The sequence below is a fragment of the Heterodontus francisci genome, chromosome 35, assembly GCF_036365525.1.
Source record: "Heterodontus francisci isolate sHetFra1 chromosome 35, sHetFra1.hap1, whole genome shotgun sequence".
In the NCBI taxonomy this organism is placed as follows: domain Eukaryota; kingdom Metazoa; phylum Chordata; class Chondrichthyes; order Heterodontiformes; family Heterodontidae; genus Heterodontus; species Heterodontus francisci.
Window position 1 is genome coordinate 40016876 of NC_090405.1, and position 21441 is coordinate 40038316.

The 21441-nt window shown below is 41.2% G+C and overlaps 1 protein-coding gene across 3 annotated transcripts in view; it reads left to right on the forward strand.

The window, feature by feature from the left end:
* LOC137350635 (RNA-binding protein with multiple splicing 2) overlaps nt 1-21441 on the forward strand; it is a 91022-nt gene that overhangs the window by 48063 nt on the left and 21518 nt on the right. For all 3 annotated transcript variants that reach the window (XR_010969466.1, XM_068015401.1, XM_068015402.1), the window contains exon 4: nt 16060-16122. Coding sequence is in view for 2 of the 3 variants with exons in the window: in XM_068015401.1 (XP_067871502.1) it covers nt 16060-16122 (63 nt within the window). In the remaining variant the exon portion in view is untranslated. The remainder of the gene's footprint in view (nt 1-16059; nt 16123-21441) is intronic.

Consider the following 21441-nt stretch of genomic DNA (forward strand, 5'->3'; position numbering starts at 1 on the left):
GTCATATATTCTAAGTGTCTAGTTATCACAGAATCTATAATAGATTCTAACATTTTCCCTACTACTGACACCAAACACTTGGCAGCAGTGTAGAAAATCCATGCTGTGGCTCAATGCTGGTCCACTGGCAGAGCAGTGATCTGGGAAGGATTGAAATTAGGAAAGTCTAAACTCAGATTGCTCCTCAAGGAATTCTGGCCTTGGGCCAATTTTAGGGTAATGGTTTTTAAAAATTTGCACTTTTTTTTTTTTTTCCCCCATCCCTTCACCCAGCTGTATAACCCTTTCCCAGGGTCCATTATCTTAACCAGATTGTAGTATTCATCTTTCTCCTTTTATCAGAAGTTGTTCTATCTAAACCTCAGCTTCTTAAATTTAACACATTTTTCTAACATTTACATCAATTGAACCATGGCAATTCTACTATAAATGGAACAATCCTAGCTAGGATGAGACATGTTGAAGAACTGAAATCTAGTCAACCTGGTGACTTTTGGCTTTCAGGTGAATTGACCCCAAACCATCTCCTCTAATGTACCTATTTTTTTAAAAAAGAAAAATTCAATAATCTGTAAGAGGGTGGCGCAGTGGTTCGCACTGCAGCCTCACCGCTCCAGCAACCCGGGTTCAGTTCTGGGTACTACCTGTGTGGAGTTTGCAAGTTCTCCCTGTGACTGCGTGGGTTTCTGCCAGGTGCTCCGGTTTCCTCCCACAGCCAAAGACTTGCAGGTTGATGGGTAAATTGGCCATTGTAAATTGCCCCTAGGGTAGGTAGGTGGTAGGAGAATTGGGGGAAGGTGGGTATGTGATGGGGAATATGGGATTAATGTAGGATTAGTATAAATGGGTGGTTGATGGTCGGCACAGACTCGGTGGGCGGAAGGGCCTGTTTCAGTGCTGTATCTCTGACTCTGAGGCCCTGCCATAGTGAAAATTTGTTTCAGTTCACAAACCTTACTGCCATGCTTGGGTGCCATCTACCAGTTTTGAAATGAGTGACCTTTTTGAATGGTAAGGAATTAAATTCACTGGAAAAGCTGGTTTTTAAAACCTGATACCTCATTGTCCATCAGTGGTTCTTTGAACACTGGATCCTAGCTAATCTCTAACGATAGTAGATATTTATACAGTTTCTGCTTTGCCTATATCTAAAACTAACCAGGATAATGAAATCTGAACATATGAAAATGATGGGCAGGTAAAGACCAACTGGTCCCCTCATGGTGTCATGTCCCAAGCTAGATATTCCCCCAATCTCTCCTCTTTCAGTGCCCCCAACCATGTGGGGGGTGGGGGGGGGGGAAAGAGAGAACCTTGACCAATAAGGGAAAACAAAAACCTTTCATCTCCAACCCTTTTTAGGCAATCCATTCCAGTCCAGGAGATCACTATGAACATGTGTATATTTACTCCTATGTGACATCTGCCTTTAGCCAAGAATTTGCCCAGCTCCCTCTTGAAGACATGCAGGGAGTCTACACCACCACACAAGCTGACGCCACATTTCAGAGGTTTTTTTTCTGGGGGAAACTAAACCACTTCACATACCTGTAGTTGCTGTTCTGGCAGTGGCATTTTTTTTAGAATTGGAACTGCATTTGCATTGGATTGCATGTGGGCTTCTCAGTTTGTAATAGTGATAGTAACTCTATTTGACTAGTCAGTATTTCAGTAAATCTAGATATGATTTTGGTGTTGGCTAGAGCACACTTGAGACTCATTCCTGCCAACTGGATGAAAATACAGCCTGCACTGAACCAAAATTTCTCTTCTACCCCTCAGGGTTTTGCATTTAGTTTTTTTTTGGTCCCTTGTTGGCATGAACATAATTTGTTTTGGTACTCCTGACTCATCATGCATGTGGGATGTTTTTTTGCATGTACTTGTGATTTTTTTTTTTGTTGAAGTTGAGCTATATTGGAGGCAGTGTGAAGGAAATTCTCTGCATTGTCATCTGTGATGCTGGCACTGGGGTGACAGGAAGATTCTACTTGCCCAACCCTGTGACTTACACTAACTTTTTAGTCTCTTGCCCATTTCAACCTGGTCTATGGTTACTTTAGACAGCATTTTGTTTCAGGTTGGTGAACTGTTTGAAGGGTCACTGACAAAAACAAACCATTAACTCTCCGCAGATGCTGCCTGATCTGGGTATTTCCAGCATTTTCTGTTATTGCAACCTCAAATATTTTGCTTTTGTGGTATGGATCCCTCGCTATCTTGCAATACTACTTCCTACCCAGGGTTGCAACCCAACAGAAATTAATCTCAGACACTGCTGAAAATAACCCAGGAGAAAAGTCATGGTTTTTAAAGTTACAAATATATTGGAAGTGGGTGTGATGGGATGATCCTTGACTTGTCTGTATCCCTTCCAATTGGTGTGGGGAAAGTGGGGGCTTCACAACGATTGCATCAGACAGGCAATGACTGGAGCATGGTGAGGTAGAGTGGTTAGAGAAGCCATTGGCATGGGTTTCTTAAATTTGGCAACCCTACCTTTACCTACTAGCTGGGCAGCGAAAGGGGAATTGAAGCACCTCCTGTCCAAGGGGAAGGAAGGAGGATTAAAACTCTACGGCACTAAAGGCCCTACCTATTGGTAGGATTAGTGACAAATATCCCCAGTACAGTCATCAAAGCTGTCCATAAATGGACAAGACATCTTTGAATTGCTGTCTGCCATGAACATTTGCCAAGATTGACATGGTCTTTCCAAGCACCTCTTTACTGGCTATGAACTCTGTTTGCACTCAGTGAATGGACGAGGTGACAAATTAACATTTCAAATTCTATGTTGATCCGCCCTTTGGAAATCTACCAAAACTCTCAAATTTATGGGTTAGTAACTGCTCCAAATAGGGGCATTTTGAAGATTGTGGCTAATTGTAAATGGGTTGTTGAAAAATTCAAATTATCCCAACTAATCAAGATTGCTGCTTAATGTATATGAAATTGTTAACTGAACCATTTCAATCATCCATTAACAAAAGGACTTTGTTTTAAATTAGGCATCCAGGGTGATGCCAAGAAGTATTTGGTAGTGGAAATCTAACATTCAAGCTATTGAGACTAGGTCAATTGAATATTTCAAACACTTTTTTTTTCAGCAAGACTATTGAGGGTTAAAGAACTAAGATAGGTTGGTGGAAGTTGAGATGCAGATCACAATCTAAGTGGTAGTGCAGACTAAATGGCCTCTTTGCTTTCCTATGGAATCAGTGAAATAGTAACTGAATAAAGATCCTTTTGGCTTCATGTAGTTAAGATGACTGTCAATTGAGTAAATTGACACTTAAATCAGCAAAAACTAATCAAGTGGGAATTCCCAAACAATCCTTTCTTGAGCAACATTGCAACTGAAGTCCAGCATTTACAAATTAAGTAAATGGCTTGGCTTGGTTTGACTCAGTGGAGTGTATATATAATTGTACAGAACCATGTGCTCTGAACAAAATGGTCGTGTAATGAGTAATAAACAAAATACTGCAGTTGCTGGAAATCTGAAAAGTAAAAACAAATGCTGGTAATACTCAGCAGGTCTGGCTGCGTCTGGGGAGAGAAGCAGAACTGACATTTCAGGTCAGTGACCCTTCGTGAGAATGGCAAATTGGAAATGTAAAAGGTTTGGGGCAAGAGATAACGAGAAGGTATTGATAGGACAAGGTCACAGAATAGCTGACCAGAAGGTCACAGCAAAGGCAAATGGTATGTTAATGGTGTGCTGAAAGACAGCGTTAGTACAGAGAGGGTGTTAATGGACAGAAACCTGAACAGCCTGGCTCCAAGCACAAACATGAGAAAAGTGGGTAGGCACAGTAGAAACAAACCAAATAAACTAAAATTTAAAAAAAAAAATTTAAAAATAAAAGGGGCCTATCATGCTGTGAAATTATTGAACTCAAATGTTCAGTCTGGCAGGCTGTAGCATATCTAATTGGTAAATGGAGCGCTATTCCTCAAGCTTGTGTTGATGTTCACTGGAATACTGCAGCAATTCCAGGATGGAGATGTCTGCATGAGAGCAGGGGGGGGGGGGAAGGTGTTGAAATGGCCCGCACCCGGAAGCTCGGGGTCATGCTTTCAGACTGAGCGGAGGTGTTCTGCAAAGCTGTCGCCCAGTCTGCGCTTCCCCTCCCCAATGTAGAGACCACCACATTGTGAGCAGCGAATACAGTATACTAAATTGAAAGTAAAAGTAAATTGCTGCTTCACCTGAGAGGAGTGTTTAGGGCCTTGGATAGTGAGTAGAGCAGGTAAATGGGCAGGTATTACACCACCTGTGATTTCAGGGGAAGAGGTGGTGGGGGTAATGGAGTAGACTAAGATGTCATGGAGGGAATGATCCCTTTGGAATGCTGACTGGAGAAGATGTGTTTGATAGTGGCATTGTGCTGGAGGTGGTGGAAATCGCAGAGGATGATCCTTTGGATGTGGAGGCTGGTGGGGTGGAAAGTGAGGACCAGGGGAACCCTGTCAGTTTTGGGAGGGGAAAAGGTGAGGATAGAGGTGCAGGAAATGGGCCAGACACAGTTGAGGGCCCTGTCAACCACAGGTAGGGGGAAGGAAAGAGGGAATCCTTGGTTGAGGAAAAAGGAAGACTTATCAAAGCACTGTCGTGGAAGGTAGCATCAGAGCAGATGCATCGGAGACGGAGAAACTGGGAGAATGGAATGGAGTCCTTTTTATAGGAGGCAGGGTGTGACGTGTAGTTGAAGTAACTGGGAGTTGGGCTTATGAGTATCCCCAGACATGGAGACAGAAGTCAGGGAAGGGAAGTGTGGACCACATAGGTGAGAAGGGTGGAAATTAGAAGCAAAAATTGGTGCCGTTTCCTGCTCAGAATTGGAAAACTAATAGTCATCAATGTGCCTGAGTAGAATTGGAACAAGGTATGTTTGACTTATCTCGCAAAAAGACAGGCATAACTAGGGCCCATGCAGGTGCCCATATAAACACTTTTTTTTTCTTGAAGGAAGTGAATGAAGTTGAAGAAGTTGCTCAATGAGAACAAGTTCAACCAGGTGGAGGGTGGTGGTGGATGGGGACTGGTTGGGCCTCTGTTCAAGGAAGAAGCAGAGAGCTCTCAAAATGTCCTGGTGGGGAATGGAGGTGTAGAGAGATTGGACGTCCATGAGCACAGAGGCGGCTGGGGCCCAGAAACTGGAAATTGTCAATGACGTAGGGTGACTGAAGAGTCCGGGTGTAGGTGGGGAGAGACTGGGCCAGCGGAGAAAAGATCTTCAAGATAGGAATAAATAAGTTCAGCTTGTTCCTACCCTACTTAAGCGATGGGTCTGCCGGGACAGTCCTGTTTATGGATTTTTGGGAAGGAGGTAGAAGCCTCCTGGGGTTGTGGGACTGAGGTTGGAAGCTGTCGAGGAGATAAAGTCCATGACTGTCTTGTGGACAGTAGCTTGATGTTCAGTGGTGGGGTCATGGTCCAGGGGGAGGTAGAAGTGTATGAAAGTTGGTGCTGAGCCTCTGCAAGGGAGAGGCTGGTATGCCAGATAACAACAGCATCACCGTTATCTACAGGTTTGATCTCCATTAGCCCTGAGAACGGAGTGTGGCAAGTTCAGAGGGGACCAGTTAGAGTGCGTGAGGGGGGCAGAGAAATTGCGATGGCTGATGTCTCGCTGACAGTTTTCAATGAACAGATCAAGAGCGGGTTAGAGGAAAGTCTAGTTTTGTCTGAGTAATACAAGTTTGCATACATTTTCTAATACATACTTTGACAGTGTGCACAAACTAGATTAATTCCAAAATATCAATCCTAACAGCAATACCTAAACACATCTATACACATCGATTTAGATTAGTTTACTAACTTTATAGTGAATGCTTCAAGCTGCCTGCTGATTAATTTAAAAAGATGCTTGTGACACCACGTTGCACTTTTACAAGCTATGGGTGATTAACTTCCACTGTTGCATTTATACTTTCAACAGAAGGTATTGAAAGCATTGTAGTTGCTAAAATCTTAGTTTGGGGGTGGGTAGGAAGGGGGTAGTAGAAGTGTTGACTAGTAGAAGAAAACATTCTACATTTTTGTATCCTACAATGGTGATCTCTAGCTAGATGGGATATAACTGAGCCAACAGGAGGTTGAAGGGAGCTGTTTGGACAATAACCTAGTTGGGAGAGAAAAGGGACTTTTTACTTTGATTTAGATCAAGGCTGTCTCTCTCATGTCTGTTCTGAAATGTGAGTGTTCTCATGTGTTTCAAGCTCTTTTTTTTTTTTTTCTGCCCCCCCCCCCCCCCCAAAGTTCCTAGTTTGAATGAACTATTAAAAGGCTGACTCTGTTTTAAGATTGAGGATGGTGCTATTCACCACACTTCCACTGCAGTCAAAAGCTGATAACTCCAACCAGGGTGCCCTTCAAAAAGGGGATGAGGGAGAGTCTGGTCACTTTTTTTTTAAACTTGCAACACTTAGTCTTTAACCTAAATATTTGAATCAAATGAAATTTGACCCCAGGTCCAGATGGATTGCATGCGACATGACTTGCTGAAATTAGACATGTTAGCAGGCATCTTTTAAAGAATCCTTGGAAATGGGATTTGCCTGAGGATTGGAGAAAAGGAGTATGATGTCTATCTCTCTATAGGAGTAGCAATAACCAGAAGTACGCACTAATCAACCTGCTATTGATGGTGGATTGTTCTGTAGATCCAAATGTTGGATCATCGAGGAATTGGCATGGCATTATGGAAGAAATCATGCCTGATGGATCCTTTTGGGATTTGGCCATCAAAGAGCTTCAAAAGGGACAGGGAGATGTTCAAGTTTTCAGTAAAGCTTTTGATTTGTAAAAGTTTTGGCCAATAAGGTTGAAAACCTTAGCATAGGTAGCATGTTTCTGGAAAAGGGAATAGTGCCAGAGGACTGGCAAGACTGTAATCTGGTATAAATAAAAGGGAGACAGAAGGAGCTAGGGGACTATAGACCAATTAGCTTAACATTTGTGGTAGGAAAGATAATCTCCTTAATCCAAGAGGTAATGGAAAAAATCCAAACTGAAAATATAGTCGTCCTAGAATCCAAAAGAGCATGTCAAGCTTGAACATTCTAACTGAATTCTTTTGAAGTTACAGTAAAGGTAATCTCTCTAAGGTATCTCCGACTCCTGACTAAAACCAGGACAAGTAGCAGAACAGATAACAAGCTGGCTATAAAAGAGCAAGTTTAAAAAGTAGTTGCTCCGATTGGGAAATGAATCCACAAGGATTGATGTGATGACCACTTCATTTGCATAAATGGTTGAAATCTAGAGTTGGCAGTACAATATCATAACTACACCCAATTTTGTGTCTACTGCAATGAACAGATTTTTTTTTGTCAAAACGTGAAGGAATTAATAAACTTGCAGAATGGGAATGTAATGGGTAAATAAACTTCATAGATTAAGTACATAACCAACAGATCAGATTGAAGCTCTCGTTCTGTCACATCCAGTCATGAATGTTGGATAGTTAACTAATGGCAGGAGGAGGCTCCATGAATGTCTCCATCTTCAATGGTGGTCCAGCCCAGCATGAGTGCAAAAGATGAGGCTGGAGCATTTGTAAACCTCAGCCAGAAGTGTTGAGTGGATGATCTATCTCTGCCACCTCCTGAGATTCCAACCCTTACAGAAGCTAGTCTTTAGCCAATTCAATTCACTGTACGTGATACCAAGAAATGGTTGAGCACACTGGGTATGGCAAAGGTTCTGGGCCTTGAGATCAGATATTGAAAACTTGTGTTCCAGAACTAGCTGTGTTACAAGCTAAGCTGTTCCAGTACAGCTACAACACAACACTGGCATGTATCTGACGGTGGAAAATTAGCCAGCAATTGCTTGGCCACACGGCAAATCCAATCCAGCCAACTACTGCCCTATTAGTCTAAACTTTATCATCAGAAATGATGGACGATGTTGTTGACAATGCTATCCAGCAACACTTACCAATAACCTCATCGCTGATGTTCTGAATTCTGCCAGGACCATTTGGCTACAAACCTCATTAGAGCCTTAGTTCAATCGTGGACGAAAGAATTGAATTCCAGAAGTGGTGACGGCCCTTGCTGCACTCTTGCCAGATGCTGCCCTAATGCGAAGAAGCATTTGTAAAATTTGAAGTCAGTAGCAATCGGTGACTGGCTGGGAAGAAGCTCTTCACTGGTTGGAGCTGTACTTGCCACAAAGGAAGATGGTTACGGTTGGCCTCCAATCATCACTGCTGCCAGAAATCACTGCAGGAGTTCCTCGTGGCTGTATCCTAGACTCAACCATCTTCAGTTGTTTCATCATAAGGTCAGAAGTGGGGATGTTTGCTAATTGCAGTGTTCTGAGTCTCATTTGCAACTCCTCAACTAAGTAAGTAGTCTGCCCACATGCATTGGATAACATTCAAGACTGGGATGAAGTATGGCATGAATGTTACTTGCCACTTAAGTGCCAAGCAATAACTATCTGGCTAATAACCACCTTCTCATTCAATGGCATTATAATTGCCAAATCTCCCACTAACATCCTGGGGAATCACCATGGCCAGAAACTTAACTGGAGCAGCCACAAATACTGTGGCTACAAGAGCAGATCAGAAGCTGGATGTTCTGTGGCAAGTGACTCACCACCTGACTCCCAGGTCTTTCCATCTATAAAGTAAAAGTCAAGAGTGTATTGAAAAATCCATTTTCCTAGGTGAGTGCAGCTCCAACAACTCTAGCTTAACCCCATTCAGGCCAAAACCCAGTTGACTGGCACAATGTGGCTGTAGTATATTATGTACGAGATGCATTGTAACAATGTGCCAAGACTGCTTCTGACAACCTCCAAACACAATAGTTTGTAAAAGTTTGAAGGCCAAGGGCAGCAGGTACATGGGAACACCACCACCACCTGCAAGTCGCACACAATCCTGACTTTGAAATACGTTGCTGAAAAAAAGACATGCTGTCGAAGCTTTTTGTCTTGCACTCATCAGGGCAGATGCAAGAATGCCAAATTTCAAATGGAGCAACAATTTATACTCCATCAGAAAAGGATGCTGATTTGCGAGTCAACTCTGGCCTAGGCACTGCCATGGAGAATGCATCAGGAAACTAGTTTTCCCCCCCCCCCCCCCCCCATGCTTTCTTCAATTCAAAAAGGTGCAACACCTGGACATGTTATGTTTTTTGTCTGCGGAGGACAGGTCCCTGAATATGAATACATGTAGCGTTTAGCAAGTTGAGGCATGTTGCAAACCTGACCATCTTAAATTGGTAGTGTAATTCTGAACATTCTCTGGATTCGACATCCCTTACTGAATAATCGTGGAATTGTATCTGTTAGACATTGTTTTACAAGTAGGAGCTGGTTGAATACTGTACCAATTGCAGAAGGGACATGCTGTTTAATGCTATCTGCCAGTTGGGACATACAGCCTACTTGGTAGTGCACTGTCATAAATTCATATACCACATTATTCATTTGTGTGGTAGGCAGAACATTTTTTGTCATAATGGTGGCATTCCATTAGTGAAAAATACCTCTCCTTACTGCATGGTTGCTGTGTGAAATGGCTTGCTTGACCTATTGCTCAAATTTTCCAGATACCTTTTAACCTTCCAGGGTAACTTGAGGTAGACGGGACACTTTTCAGGTCTGAAAGTGGCAGCCTTTCTCCCATTTGAGTATGGGAGATGCACAACATGCAATGATCTGATTGGGGTAGCTGTTACCCCACAGGATAGCTTTGTGCCCTATTTCAGCATCAAGCTTGCACAGTGAGCAAATGGCTCTGCCCCTATTTACAAGATTGCTGATGAGGCCAATCTTATAGCATGTGGAACTGTAGGAATCCCAATGCATAAATTGGCCACAGTGAAGGTAAGCTTGTGGTACAGTGGAGAACCCATTAGCAGATTTCTCCACCAGCACATCTAGGAAAGGGAGCTCATTAGACTGCTCCATTTCAAAGGTGAATTGGCGTGTGGGATAGAGCACATTTAAGTGTGTAAGGAAATTCTAACCTGCAACTGCAGATTCAAATATAGCAAACATTAGCATGTACATATAAAATATGCAAGGGGCAGGAGGTTAGGGGCCATTCCATTGGAAACTGATGAAATATCAGAGAGCTGGGCCTGGAGCGAATCCCATAGCAATACTATCCCTTTGGCCATATATGGTGTCATTTCAAGCTAGCTAAGTTTGAAAGTTCAATGAATGCAGATTCAGAAAATGGCAGTCTTGATTTACCATGATACTGTGTAAATGTCAAACTATCACAAGCCTACCTTCACTGTAGCCAATATAGGCTTTAGGATTCCTACAGCTCCGCGCAGTACAATATTGGCCTTTATCGGCAATTTCAAATGGGACCTGAACCATATGATCACCATGCAGGCTTGATGTTGAAGTGGGACGCATCAAAGCTATCATGCAGGATAAAAGCTACCTCCATCAGTTTGCTCACTGTGTAGCACTGATACTCCATGAATGGGCTTAAAGTTACCACCTTTTGGACCTGAAGTGTCTAGATACCTCAAATTACCCTAGAAGAGTAAAGTGTACTACATTTGAGTAATAGGTGAAGCTCGCCATTTCATGCTGCTACTATGCAGTAGCAACAAGTGGTATTTCCCATTAACATGCCGTCAAGCCAAAAAGACAATCTGCCTACCACACGAGTAACAATACGAATTCCAATGCTGGTGTGATTCCAGGGGCGTAGGCCATACCCCTCAACTGGCAGATTGCATCAAACAGCACGTGCCCCTTTGGCTGTTTGCAATAGGGGGAGAGTATTGGCAGTATTTAACCAGCCCATACTTGCTAAACTCCTAACAACACTAATGTTAAATGTGATCCCATGATGGACAGCACTTGCTGAACAATCCTGAATGTGCTAAGAATTACACTAACAATCAATTTAATACTTCAGTCGGGCTTGCGATGTGGCTCACCTGTGCTTGTGAAGAGCTACATAGTCATATATAGGGACATGTCCTCCACAGGCAAAAGGAACATGTCCAGGAATTGCAGCTTTGAATTAAACAAAAAAGCATGGACTATAGTTCTTTGGTGCATTGGTCAAGGCATTGCCATGGTGAATCCATACCATTTTCTCGAACAGTATAAATTTTTGCTCCCTTTTAAAATTTGGCATTCTTTCATCTGTGCTGATGAGTGCAAGGCAAAAATATTTGCGTGTCTTTTTTTTTTCAGCAATACTCCAGTTCTGTGCTGCCAAGTGACTATATGTTGCTGTTTCTTCATCACTAGGCCAAAACCCTGAAAGTCCCTCCCTAATTGCTGTGGAATACCTTCACCCCACAGACTGCAGTGGCAGCTGTTCAAGAAGGCAATTTAACACTAGGGCAACTGGAAATGGGCAATAAATGTTCTTGCCAGTGGTGTTCACAACTCAATGATTTTTGTTTTTAAAAATTCTATTGTTAGGATAGGGTGACCATATCTTTGGCAGATGTGCCTAAATGGGGTTGAGGAACAGGAGGATTTGGGGTTACTGATGCACATTACCAAAAAGAAATGGCACAAATTAATGCTAGTCTTTAAGATGACAAAGCACAGGATACAAAGTTGTTAAAACGTGTTGCACAGATGAAGGGGGCAGTGGGGCTTTTTGTATCGGCAAATTTCAAGTTGAGTAAATACCTGGCGATGAGCTTCTGACCACTTTCCATTTCCATCAGACTGCCTACTTTCACCTCCATAATGTCACCTGTCTCTGCCTCCGCTTATTGGCTGAAAATGTTCATGCCTTTGCTACCTCTCGTCTTGACTATTCCAATATGTTCCTGGCTGGTCTCAATCGTGCTTTATGCTCATCCCAAACTCTACTACCCAAATCCTAACTCGCACCAAGTCCTAGTTACCCATCATCCCTGTAGTCTCTAGCCTAACTTTTTTTTTCTTAAATTCTCTGCCTTATAAATAGTCCAGAGCCCTTTTACTCCAATTTTGTTCCTTTAGAAATCAGGGATGTGCAAATCATTCCACATTGCCTACTTGGCTTTTAGTTGCATAGGCCCAGCACTCTGTTCTGTACATGGTCTTTATCTGCTACCTTGGTAGATTTTAATTCAAAATGGGCTTCCATCTGAACTTCATGTTATGGTGGGCCTTCATACCAGTTTAACAGCAGTACAACCCCTGTTCATGTCCAAAACTAGATTTCAGCTCAAATACAAGTTCTTCTAGGACACTTCTTGTGCAAACATTTTACTTAAATGCATGACCCCAGGCCATTGCAAAACATAACACAAATTAGTGTCTTTAAATGCAAGTGCAGTCACTTGTGCTGTCATTTTTGCTGACACATCAAGAATATATTTGAGTCGGGTGAAGATGATTTACCAGGGTAACTCTGCTCTTCAAAACAGTGTCATGAATCTTTTGTAATCAGTTGGAGCCTTTGTCATTGAAGAGACTGCACTATTCTGTACTGCACTGAAGTATTGGCCTTGTTTACAAGAACCAGTCAGTAAGTTGTGGTCATTGTGAACTAGAGAAGTGCTACCAACAGAATTGTTGGGATGGGGAGTTTAATAAATTCAACTGAAGTTCTTAGTCTATAAAGTAAGACTTGGTTCTGGAACTATAGTTAAGCTGAAATTTTAGCTTAACACTACAAAAGTGTTCAAAATATTGAAAATATGTGTTTGGCTTGCAACTACTGAACTTGGAGCTTTCAACTTGAAATGTTGTCTGAAGAATGAGTTGCTGCCAATGGTGCAAACAGAAGGATGCGATGAATGGATTATGTTGCTGTGAAATAAAAGCCCCATGTTTAAAGTATGGTTTTGGGTGCTTTTTTTAATCACTAAAACATAACACTGAATATAGGAAAACAAAGCACTAATTTGAGCAAAGCTTAAATGTAGACCCACAGAATCTCGGATTATTCAACACATTTTTTATGCAAGGTTTACACTTCACTCATCTTGGCCTTGATTCTCTCTCAGCTATGGGCTGTCTATAAATCATACATGCAAAGCATGTATGCGACTCTTGAATAGGTACATGGATGATAGTAGAATGAAGGGTAGGTAGTTACTTAGATCTTAGAGTAGGTTAAAGGTTCGGCACAACATCGTGGGCCGAAGGGCCTGTGCTGTACTGTTCTATGTTCTATACTCGGTGTAAAATTTTTTCGCTACTCTAAGATGCTTAATGCAGCAAGATGGTCAAACTTTACTTTGAGATGGAACCTTTACCTTGACCAGTCTTGCTTCACTTCAAGATGGATGTGCTTCAGCTTGTCTAATATTGGTGTAAAATGACCACTGAACATACTAGTTGGTATTTGAAGAACATTAGTTTCACTTCAGAGGCATTAGAAAGATCCATGCACATCAGAGGGCGGCGCAGTGGTTAGCACTGCAGCCTCACAGCTCCAGCGACCCGGGTTCAATCCTGGGTACTACCTGTGTGGAGTTTGCAAGTTCTGCGTGGGTTTCCTCCGGGTGCTCCGGTTTCCTCCCGCAAGCTAAAAGACTTGCAGGTTGGTAGGTAAATTGGCCATTATAAATTGCCCCTAGTATAGGTAGGTAGTAGGGAAATATAGGGACAGGTGGGGATGTGGTAGGAATATGGGATTAGTGTAGGATTAGTATAAATGGGTGGTTGATGGTCAGCACTGACTCGGTGGGCTGAAGGGCCTATTTCAGTGCTGTATCTCTAAACATAAACAAGATCCAATGTCTGATTTTAGTTTCTTTTGTGTGGATTTTTTACTTTGGAAGGTATTATGCAATCAAGCTCAAAGATCCCAAACAGATGCAAGGTTATTCAACTAGCTTATCCATTTTTACTTTTTTTTTCACTTTCCCCATCCAATGAAGTGATTTTATGACTTTAGTCCCTTCTGGGACAAATCAGGACTACATCCCTATGAATCTCCAAGTTCAAATCAGACAAATTCTTGGACACTTATTTGGGTCCAAAGAATTAAACTTTCTTTTCCTCAAAGAAAGAAAACTAACAGAATGTTGTCTTTTGGATAGTCTATTTTTAATAATGGCAAGTCATAAATATCGCAGATATAAGGGTCTGGGAAACTCTCCAATATGTTTCTCTCTGGCCAGAGAGAGGGGGTTCTTGTAGTTGTATGTGGAATACTACGAGATGATTTATTGGAAACTTTTATATAAAAGAAAACATGCAATATACTTAAGTGGATAAATATCTTATTACTAAGATGTAACATATAATCTTTCTAACAGAATCCAAAAGTTTAACCTTGCTAATGTTGCAGCAAAATATCCAAAGTTTCAAGTAAACTTTTACCTTTAAATTCCCAAAGTAAACTGGGGTGAGAAGTATTTGAGGAATTCAGTACTTAAAAAAAATCTTTTTTACTTCAGATAGCCTCATGTTCATACTATTTCTAAGGTGCCATATAACCTTTTTTAGCATATTGGTGTTGCCTTTGTTTTTCTTACTACCAAATATGGATTTTGAAAGCATCGTTAACAAATATCTCCACTTAATATTTTACTGGAATTCCCTGCTCTTGAAGTAATGAGCATTTATCTGGCCAAAATGTTTATAATTGGTTTTACTTGACCTCCTTCCTGTAAGTCCAGTTTATTTTATCTATAAATTGTGTTTTTATGGTAGGTTGAACCCTCTTTGTGGGTCAATCTGCCTTCATTTACCGATACCATTAATTTAAATTTATGGCTACTTTTTACTGATGTCACACAGGATATTTTCAATGTGTGTTTATCTTCCAAACTCCAGGCAAGAGATTTTTTTTAACACTCCCTCCTTAAGGGAAATGTCTGAGTCTTGAAAACTGACCATTTATTCAATCTTTAATTCTCAAAGGTATAATAGAAAGATAGGAGTAGGCCATTCAGCCCTTCAAACCTGCACTGCCATTCAATATGATGGTTGATCATCCAAACTCCGTACCCTGTTACTGCTTTCTCCCTGTATCCCTTGATCCCTTTAGCCCTAAGAACTAATTATATTAACTGTCTAAATACAACCTATATTCCAACACACCCATATGGATGGGCAGACTGCCCAGTTTTATAGATGGGATGTACTGTTTTTACATTGATCTTCTTAGAATGGTATGATCTAGAAGTCCTTGGCCTTAAGATATGAACTGGAGATAATTCACTAACTGTTTACAGTGTAGTTTTCAGGATAAACAAAGTGAAGACTCTTGACACCCCCACCCCCCCTCCACGCCCCCACCCTGACTGGAATAGAGGGTACTATACAATTTGTGGTTTTCGGTCACTAATTAGCCCACAACTTGGGTAAATCCTATTCTTGGATATAATCCTTAGTGCAAGCTTCTCATGTAATTACTTGCCAGTCTAACTCCCAACTGTGCAATGAACAAAATGCTGGAATAATGGTAGCATCTGTAGAGAGAGAGAAACAAGAGTTAACTTTTCAAGTCTGATTCATCGGAAGTTTCATATTGGCCTGAAATGTTAACTCTGCTTCTCTCTCCACTGATGCTGCCAGACCTGCTGAGTAGCTCCAGAATTTTGTCTTTCAGATTGCCACAGTATTTTGCTGTTCAGTTGTGTGCTGTCAATTCCCCTGCACTCCCTTCTGCTTGCACACCAGTTAGAGGGGGATTGAGGACTGTACATTTCTTTTCCTAAAATTGCAAAACTCTAGCTCATGATTTTGAAAGACGCAGGGAATCAGACTTCCATTATGAACCATTCTAATTGTAACTATAGGGTGAAAGCTGATTAGTCCTTTATAAAACAGACCACATGAGGCCCAGATTATACTACACAATATAAAGCCATTCCGATGAAGGGTCACTGACCCGAAACGTCAACTCTGCTTCTCTTTTCACATGCTGCCAGACCTGCTGAGTGGTTCCAGCATTTCTTGTTTTTATTTCAGATTTCCAGCATCCGCAGTATTTTGCTTTCTTTATAGAATATAAAGCCAGTTGGCTATAGTGATTTCAGATTTGTGAAAGTTGAAAACCACATTAATACTTTTTTAGGGCACATAATTAACACTTCAAATTTTTAGCACTAAGTTACCTGACCACTTTTTTTCTTTTTCTTTTCCAGCCAGTTGGTTTTGTTACATTTGACAGTCGAGCTGGAGCAGAAGCAGCAAAGAATGCATTAAATGTAAGTACTAATTTTCTTTGTACGAAGATGCATCTTTGAATCCATTGAACAGTCTAGCAGAAAGGCACTGCATTCTTATTGCCTTCCATTTTTGGAATACCTCATAGCTGGAAACCAAATTAACTTGTCTGGGTGTCATTCCACTCCCTAAAGTGAATGTTGCTGTAACGCCTTGAGTTTTCTTTTACCCTTCCTATTGTTTCTCCTTTCTACCTACCCTCTCACCAACAACTGATATCTATATAGCAAAACATTTCAGCATACCTGCCTCTAATCTTTTAGTTAAAAGAAATACTTGCATAAACTGTGTATAACTTGCTATTGTGCCTGCCTGACAGTTCACCTAGCTGTTCTGTATGGGTGCATGGGCATTATCGATCAATCATTTGAGAGTGCAGTTAGACTAAATGTCTGATACAGCCTCCATATCTGATGGGATCTTTATAAAAGTTTGCAAGCTTGGGGCTGGTTGTTGTCAACTTTCCGTCACCCGTTTGAAGACCACCTTGGTGTCTATTTGAAGCTACTATCATTCTAATGCATGAGGCAAGACTTCTCTTTTTTTTTTAAGAGCTAAAGTATTCCCATCTAGAATGTGGGAAAGTTCACTGGGTTGGAGTGAGCCTTTGAATGTCTAGCAGGAAATGGATCGTGATCTGCATGTTACGCATTCTTTAACTATGATCAACTGTGCCCACCATATTTTCCACTTTCTCTGCCTGCTCCCCACCCCTTAAGCATAATCACTATACAACCCCTATAAGAGCATTCTCAATACTAATGGAAGCAAGCAATATAAGATCAGTTGTTGTCCATGTCTTTTAAATGAGTTTATAACCCATATTGTCCAGTGCCAGTTTAATTAACATCACCCTGAGCTGTAGTGAGGCCTCTCGGAGGATCCAGCAGGTGTTTAAAAATTGAACGGATCACCACGTTCAAACTCCTGCTTTACATTGTTCATTGACTGTAATACTGACATTGGCAGTGATAGTTGAAAAATGACTTCCTTCCAGCCCTTTTGTTGCTTGCCAGGACCAGTGTGACTAATGGATTGCAGTGCTGATTGTTGCTTTACTGTTTCTGAATTTACCTACAATAAACTGAATTCACTAAGATATGCAAGGTTATTATGGCTGCCTTTTTGAAATGGTGAAAATTCTCAACATGCTACAGAAATGCCCAACTACTGCGAGGACCTTCGAATCGTAGAATGATACAGCACTGAAGATTGTCATCTGGCCATTGTGCCTGTGTCAACTGATAGCTATCCAATTAGTTCCACTCCCCTGCTTTTTCCCTATAGCCCAGCAAGTATTTATCCAAAAGCAAAATACTGTGGATGCTGGAAATACTTAGTCGGGCTGACCGCATCAGTGGAGAGAAAGTTAATGTTTCAAGTCAATGACATTTCATCAGAACTGGGGAAAAGTTAGGAATGTAATGGGCTTTATGCCAGTGAAAGGGAGGAGGGTGGGAAAAGAACAGAAGGTTTGTGATAGGATGGGAGAGATTTAATAGTCGTGCAAGGCCAAAGGAAGTGGTAATGGCACAAGTAAAGGAGCTAAATATGTCTAGAGGAGGTGTGAATGGCAGGATGAACTGCTTTCTGAATGCAAGAGTTGAGCTGAAACCTGTGAGGAAGGAAAAGGAAACAAAATGGGGGCAGGAGTTTGTTTGATATGAACTTTGAGTGCGGAAGGCTGTAAAGTGTCTAATTGAAAGATGAGGTGCTGTTCCTAGTTTGTGTTGAGCTTCATTGGAACACTGCAGGAGGCTGAGGGCAAAGATTAGCCTGAGAGCAAGGTGGAGAATTAAAATGACCGGCAACTGTAAACTCTGTCACGCTTGTGGATTGGATAGAAGTACTCCGCAAATCTGTTGCCAATATGCGTTTGGTCTTCACAGTTTCAGTATTTATCCAATTTCCTTTTTTAAAGTTGAATCTACTTCCCATCCTTTTCCCTGCACTGCAGATCATAACTCTGCATAATTTCTCGTTGTCTCTGGATCTTTTACAAGTTGCCTTGAAACTATATCTTGGTACCAACCGTTCTGCCACTGGAAACTGTTTTCCCTTATTTACTCTATCAAAATCCTTCATAATTCATAATTTTAAACATCAAATCTCTCCCCTTTAAACATTCTAAGGAGTAAACCAGAAAAGCATGGAGCACAAAGCACCCTAGTTTCTAGAATATCTTAATTGTAGTTGACATTGAATATCCGTGGTCTCTGGCTTGTAACCTTGGCACCAAGTGGCTGTTGCTAATGCAAGACAGAATAAATTTGAACGTACTACCGGTAGTTACTTGAAAGCCTTGTGTAGGCTTGGAATCTAGTACTGTATTCCATTACCCTGCTGATGCCAACTAGCACCATAAGACAGACCTTTTTTTCTTGGCTTTCAAGATTTGTTTTTTTTTTTGCTAAGTGTAATGGATCATATTTTGGGAGGCCTCTTAAGATTTTGTGCATCTGTCTCAATACCCTGCCTTATGGCAGGGCACTCCATATAGTCAGCCCCACATTCAATAGAGACAAAGTTTCTCAAGTAAATGAGCACTTAATGGAGACTATTTACCTGGAATGGAACTCTCTTGATATCATTAAAATGTGTTGCTTTCAGATGGCCTGACCTTAATCTTCAAATTCATAGCCATTGCAAATTCCAGTAAGCAACTTCTGAGATTGTCATAACTGGAGACATGTTGGCAAGTCTGGAGGAAGAATGTAAGCTAATCTGTTGCCAGTATTGTTCGAATCCCTGTATAGTAGCCATGTTGGATGATTGAGGCATTCCAGTTTGGGAATGATAGCTGACACTTGCATTGTGACCGCCCCACCCTCCCTTTTACATTGGATTACCACTAACACAAATGCATTGTGTGGTGCCTTTTCTGCTAAGGATGGAACAAGTGTGCACTGCTTGTCACCATGTCCATTTAGACCAAATAAATCTCAATCTTCAAGTCCTACTGTAGGATATCCTGTGGCATTTGATTCATGATGCACAACCATTTTAGTTCTGTTACACAGATCGCGACTGTCCTTGGGGGTTTTTTTAAGCAATTCATGCATGTGCTAGGGGTTTAGTATTTAAGTTCTTGGTATTCTGGTTAAAGTTGGGGGCTTTTAAAGGAACTAGGTGCAAAGCATATGAACACCAAGTAAATATAGTAGCTCAACTCCCTCTGAACAAAGGAGTACTGGTACTTGACCTTGCCAGCTGTTATAGTCAAGTAGAAAATTCAAATAAATGCTATTGTGTATTCTATACCTTGAAGGATTGGTACAGCTATTCAACAATGTATTATTTTAAAATTCTTCCATGGCCCCTCTTCCCACCCCACCTCGTATCATCTGTAACCTCCTTCAAGATATCTACACGCTCCTTTTATCTCGCCATTGGCAGCTGTATGATCTGCCAAGGCCTTGAGCTCTGGAATTCCATCCCTGAACCTCTCCAACTCTACCTCCAAGATGCTCTTTTAAAACTCACCTCTTGGGCCAGCTGACCAAATGCTTGGTGAAATATACTTGTGGCTTGGTGTGAAATGTATTAATACTCCTGTGTAAAGTGCTATGTAAATGGTTGTGGTAGTCCTTGGCAAACATACTCTATTGCCAACAGGAGATTCCCTGTCCCAGGTTACCTGAATCCAGAGTCTGGTCTTAAAATGGGGCTTTCTGTCCTTAGCCCATTATTTGGCTTTTGTTGGGCCTCTGCCATCAAGTTCTATGCAAAGTAGAAATTTGTAAGCCTCACAACTAATTTTAAAATCTTTCTAATTTCCGATCAGTGTTTATAATCTATTGGCTTCATTTTGGAGGCATTACCTGTGCCATGTGTTTACATACTCATCTGGAAATGCCAGGCCTTGCCCTGTGAACTGAATTCTGTGGAGCCATCAATCCATAGTTTTGCTTGGTATCTTGACCCCATCATGCTCTTATTCTAACGTCTGTTTTAATTTTGGACAATCTGTTGAATTTTGCCTGTACGCTTTTTTATTATTCTGAGATCTTCAGTAGTAATTTGGTAACCAAAGGTTAGTGGTGGATCATGTGCATCTTTACAGAATCAACTTGTAATCAGCTCAGAGTTCAAGTTCTAGCTGCCTTGTACCTGATTTTTGCACATGTTCATTGAGTTCCGGCTAATACTGGGTGCTTGTATAATGCAGCCATGTGTTCACTTAACTTTTTTTCTGTGAAGGGTTTAGTGCAACTTGAGTCTAATAGAGCTCTTGAAAGGGTGCCTGAAATATACTGCCAAGTTGTACTATCTTTTCATGGTAGGTTTCCTTTTAGAATGTAGAATAAAGTTTGCCTGCGTACTTTGCTATAGGGTTGCCTCTTTAATTCAATCTTGTCCCACTGGTCCTGTAGACCTGATGAGTGGTATTCTTATACCCTCCCTACTCAGATTGAGTGGCAGCAGTCAGTGAATACTTGCAAATGTGTCTTTCTTCATAAGAAGCACCAGATTAGTGTCTGTTTCCATATAAATGACATTTCTCCGCCCAAACCATTTCCCCAGGGCTAGCAGACCCAACTTGAAGTTATTACAAGCAAGTAGCTTGGCATGCATCCTATTGTGTACATCTACAATTCCAATGTCTATATTTTAGGTAGGGAAAAAAAATCCATGCTCACAAGCATTCAATGGGGAGATAATTGCTTGGTTTGGTTGAATTTCAGACTTTTTATTTTTGCTAAGTCCATCTATAAATTTTATGATTGCCAGCTTTAGTTTGAAGCAGAATCTAGATAAAAGTTGTTGGAAAGATCCATTTGGATGTTTCTAATTGGCACCCTCATGAAAACCACTGGAAATACCAGCATAGGTATGAAGCAGTTTTGCTTCACAACTCTGCCATGATGGAGAAATGGAGTGGGACCTCTCGCTAACCAGAAATGGCAAGACTACTTCACATCAGTTGCTGGGGCTTCACACCAACTTGTGATGCTGATCTGAGACTGCACCAAATCTAAATGTGAAATGTGCATCTTCCCTAATCCACTTTACTCCATAATCCATGTAGTCCATCCAACCTGCTTCAGTAACATTAGAACATGTTGCCTAAAATGCTGCAGTTAACATTTCCATCTTTGAGAAAAGAATGTTTCATTGTAAGGTTTACTTGTAATTGAATCTTTGTGCCTTTTAAGCAAATGTCGTCTAGTCTTATAACTTGGTCAGAATCCCTTTTCCCAGTTGAGTCTCAGCATTTAAACTCTGCCTACATTTTTCTTTGGACTTGATTTTGCCATTTAAGAATTAAGATGTTCATTGAGATGGCGTACTTGCTCCCT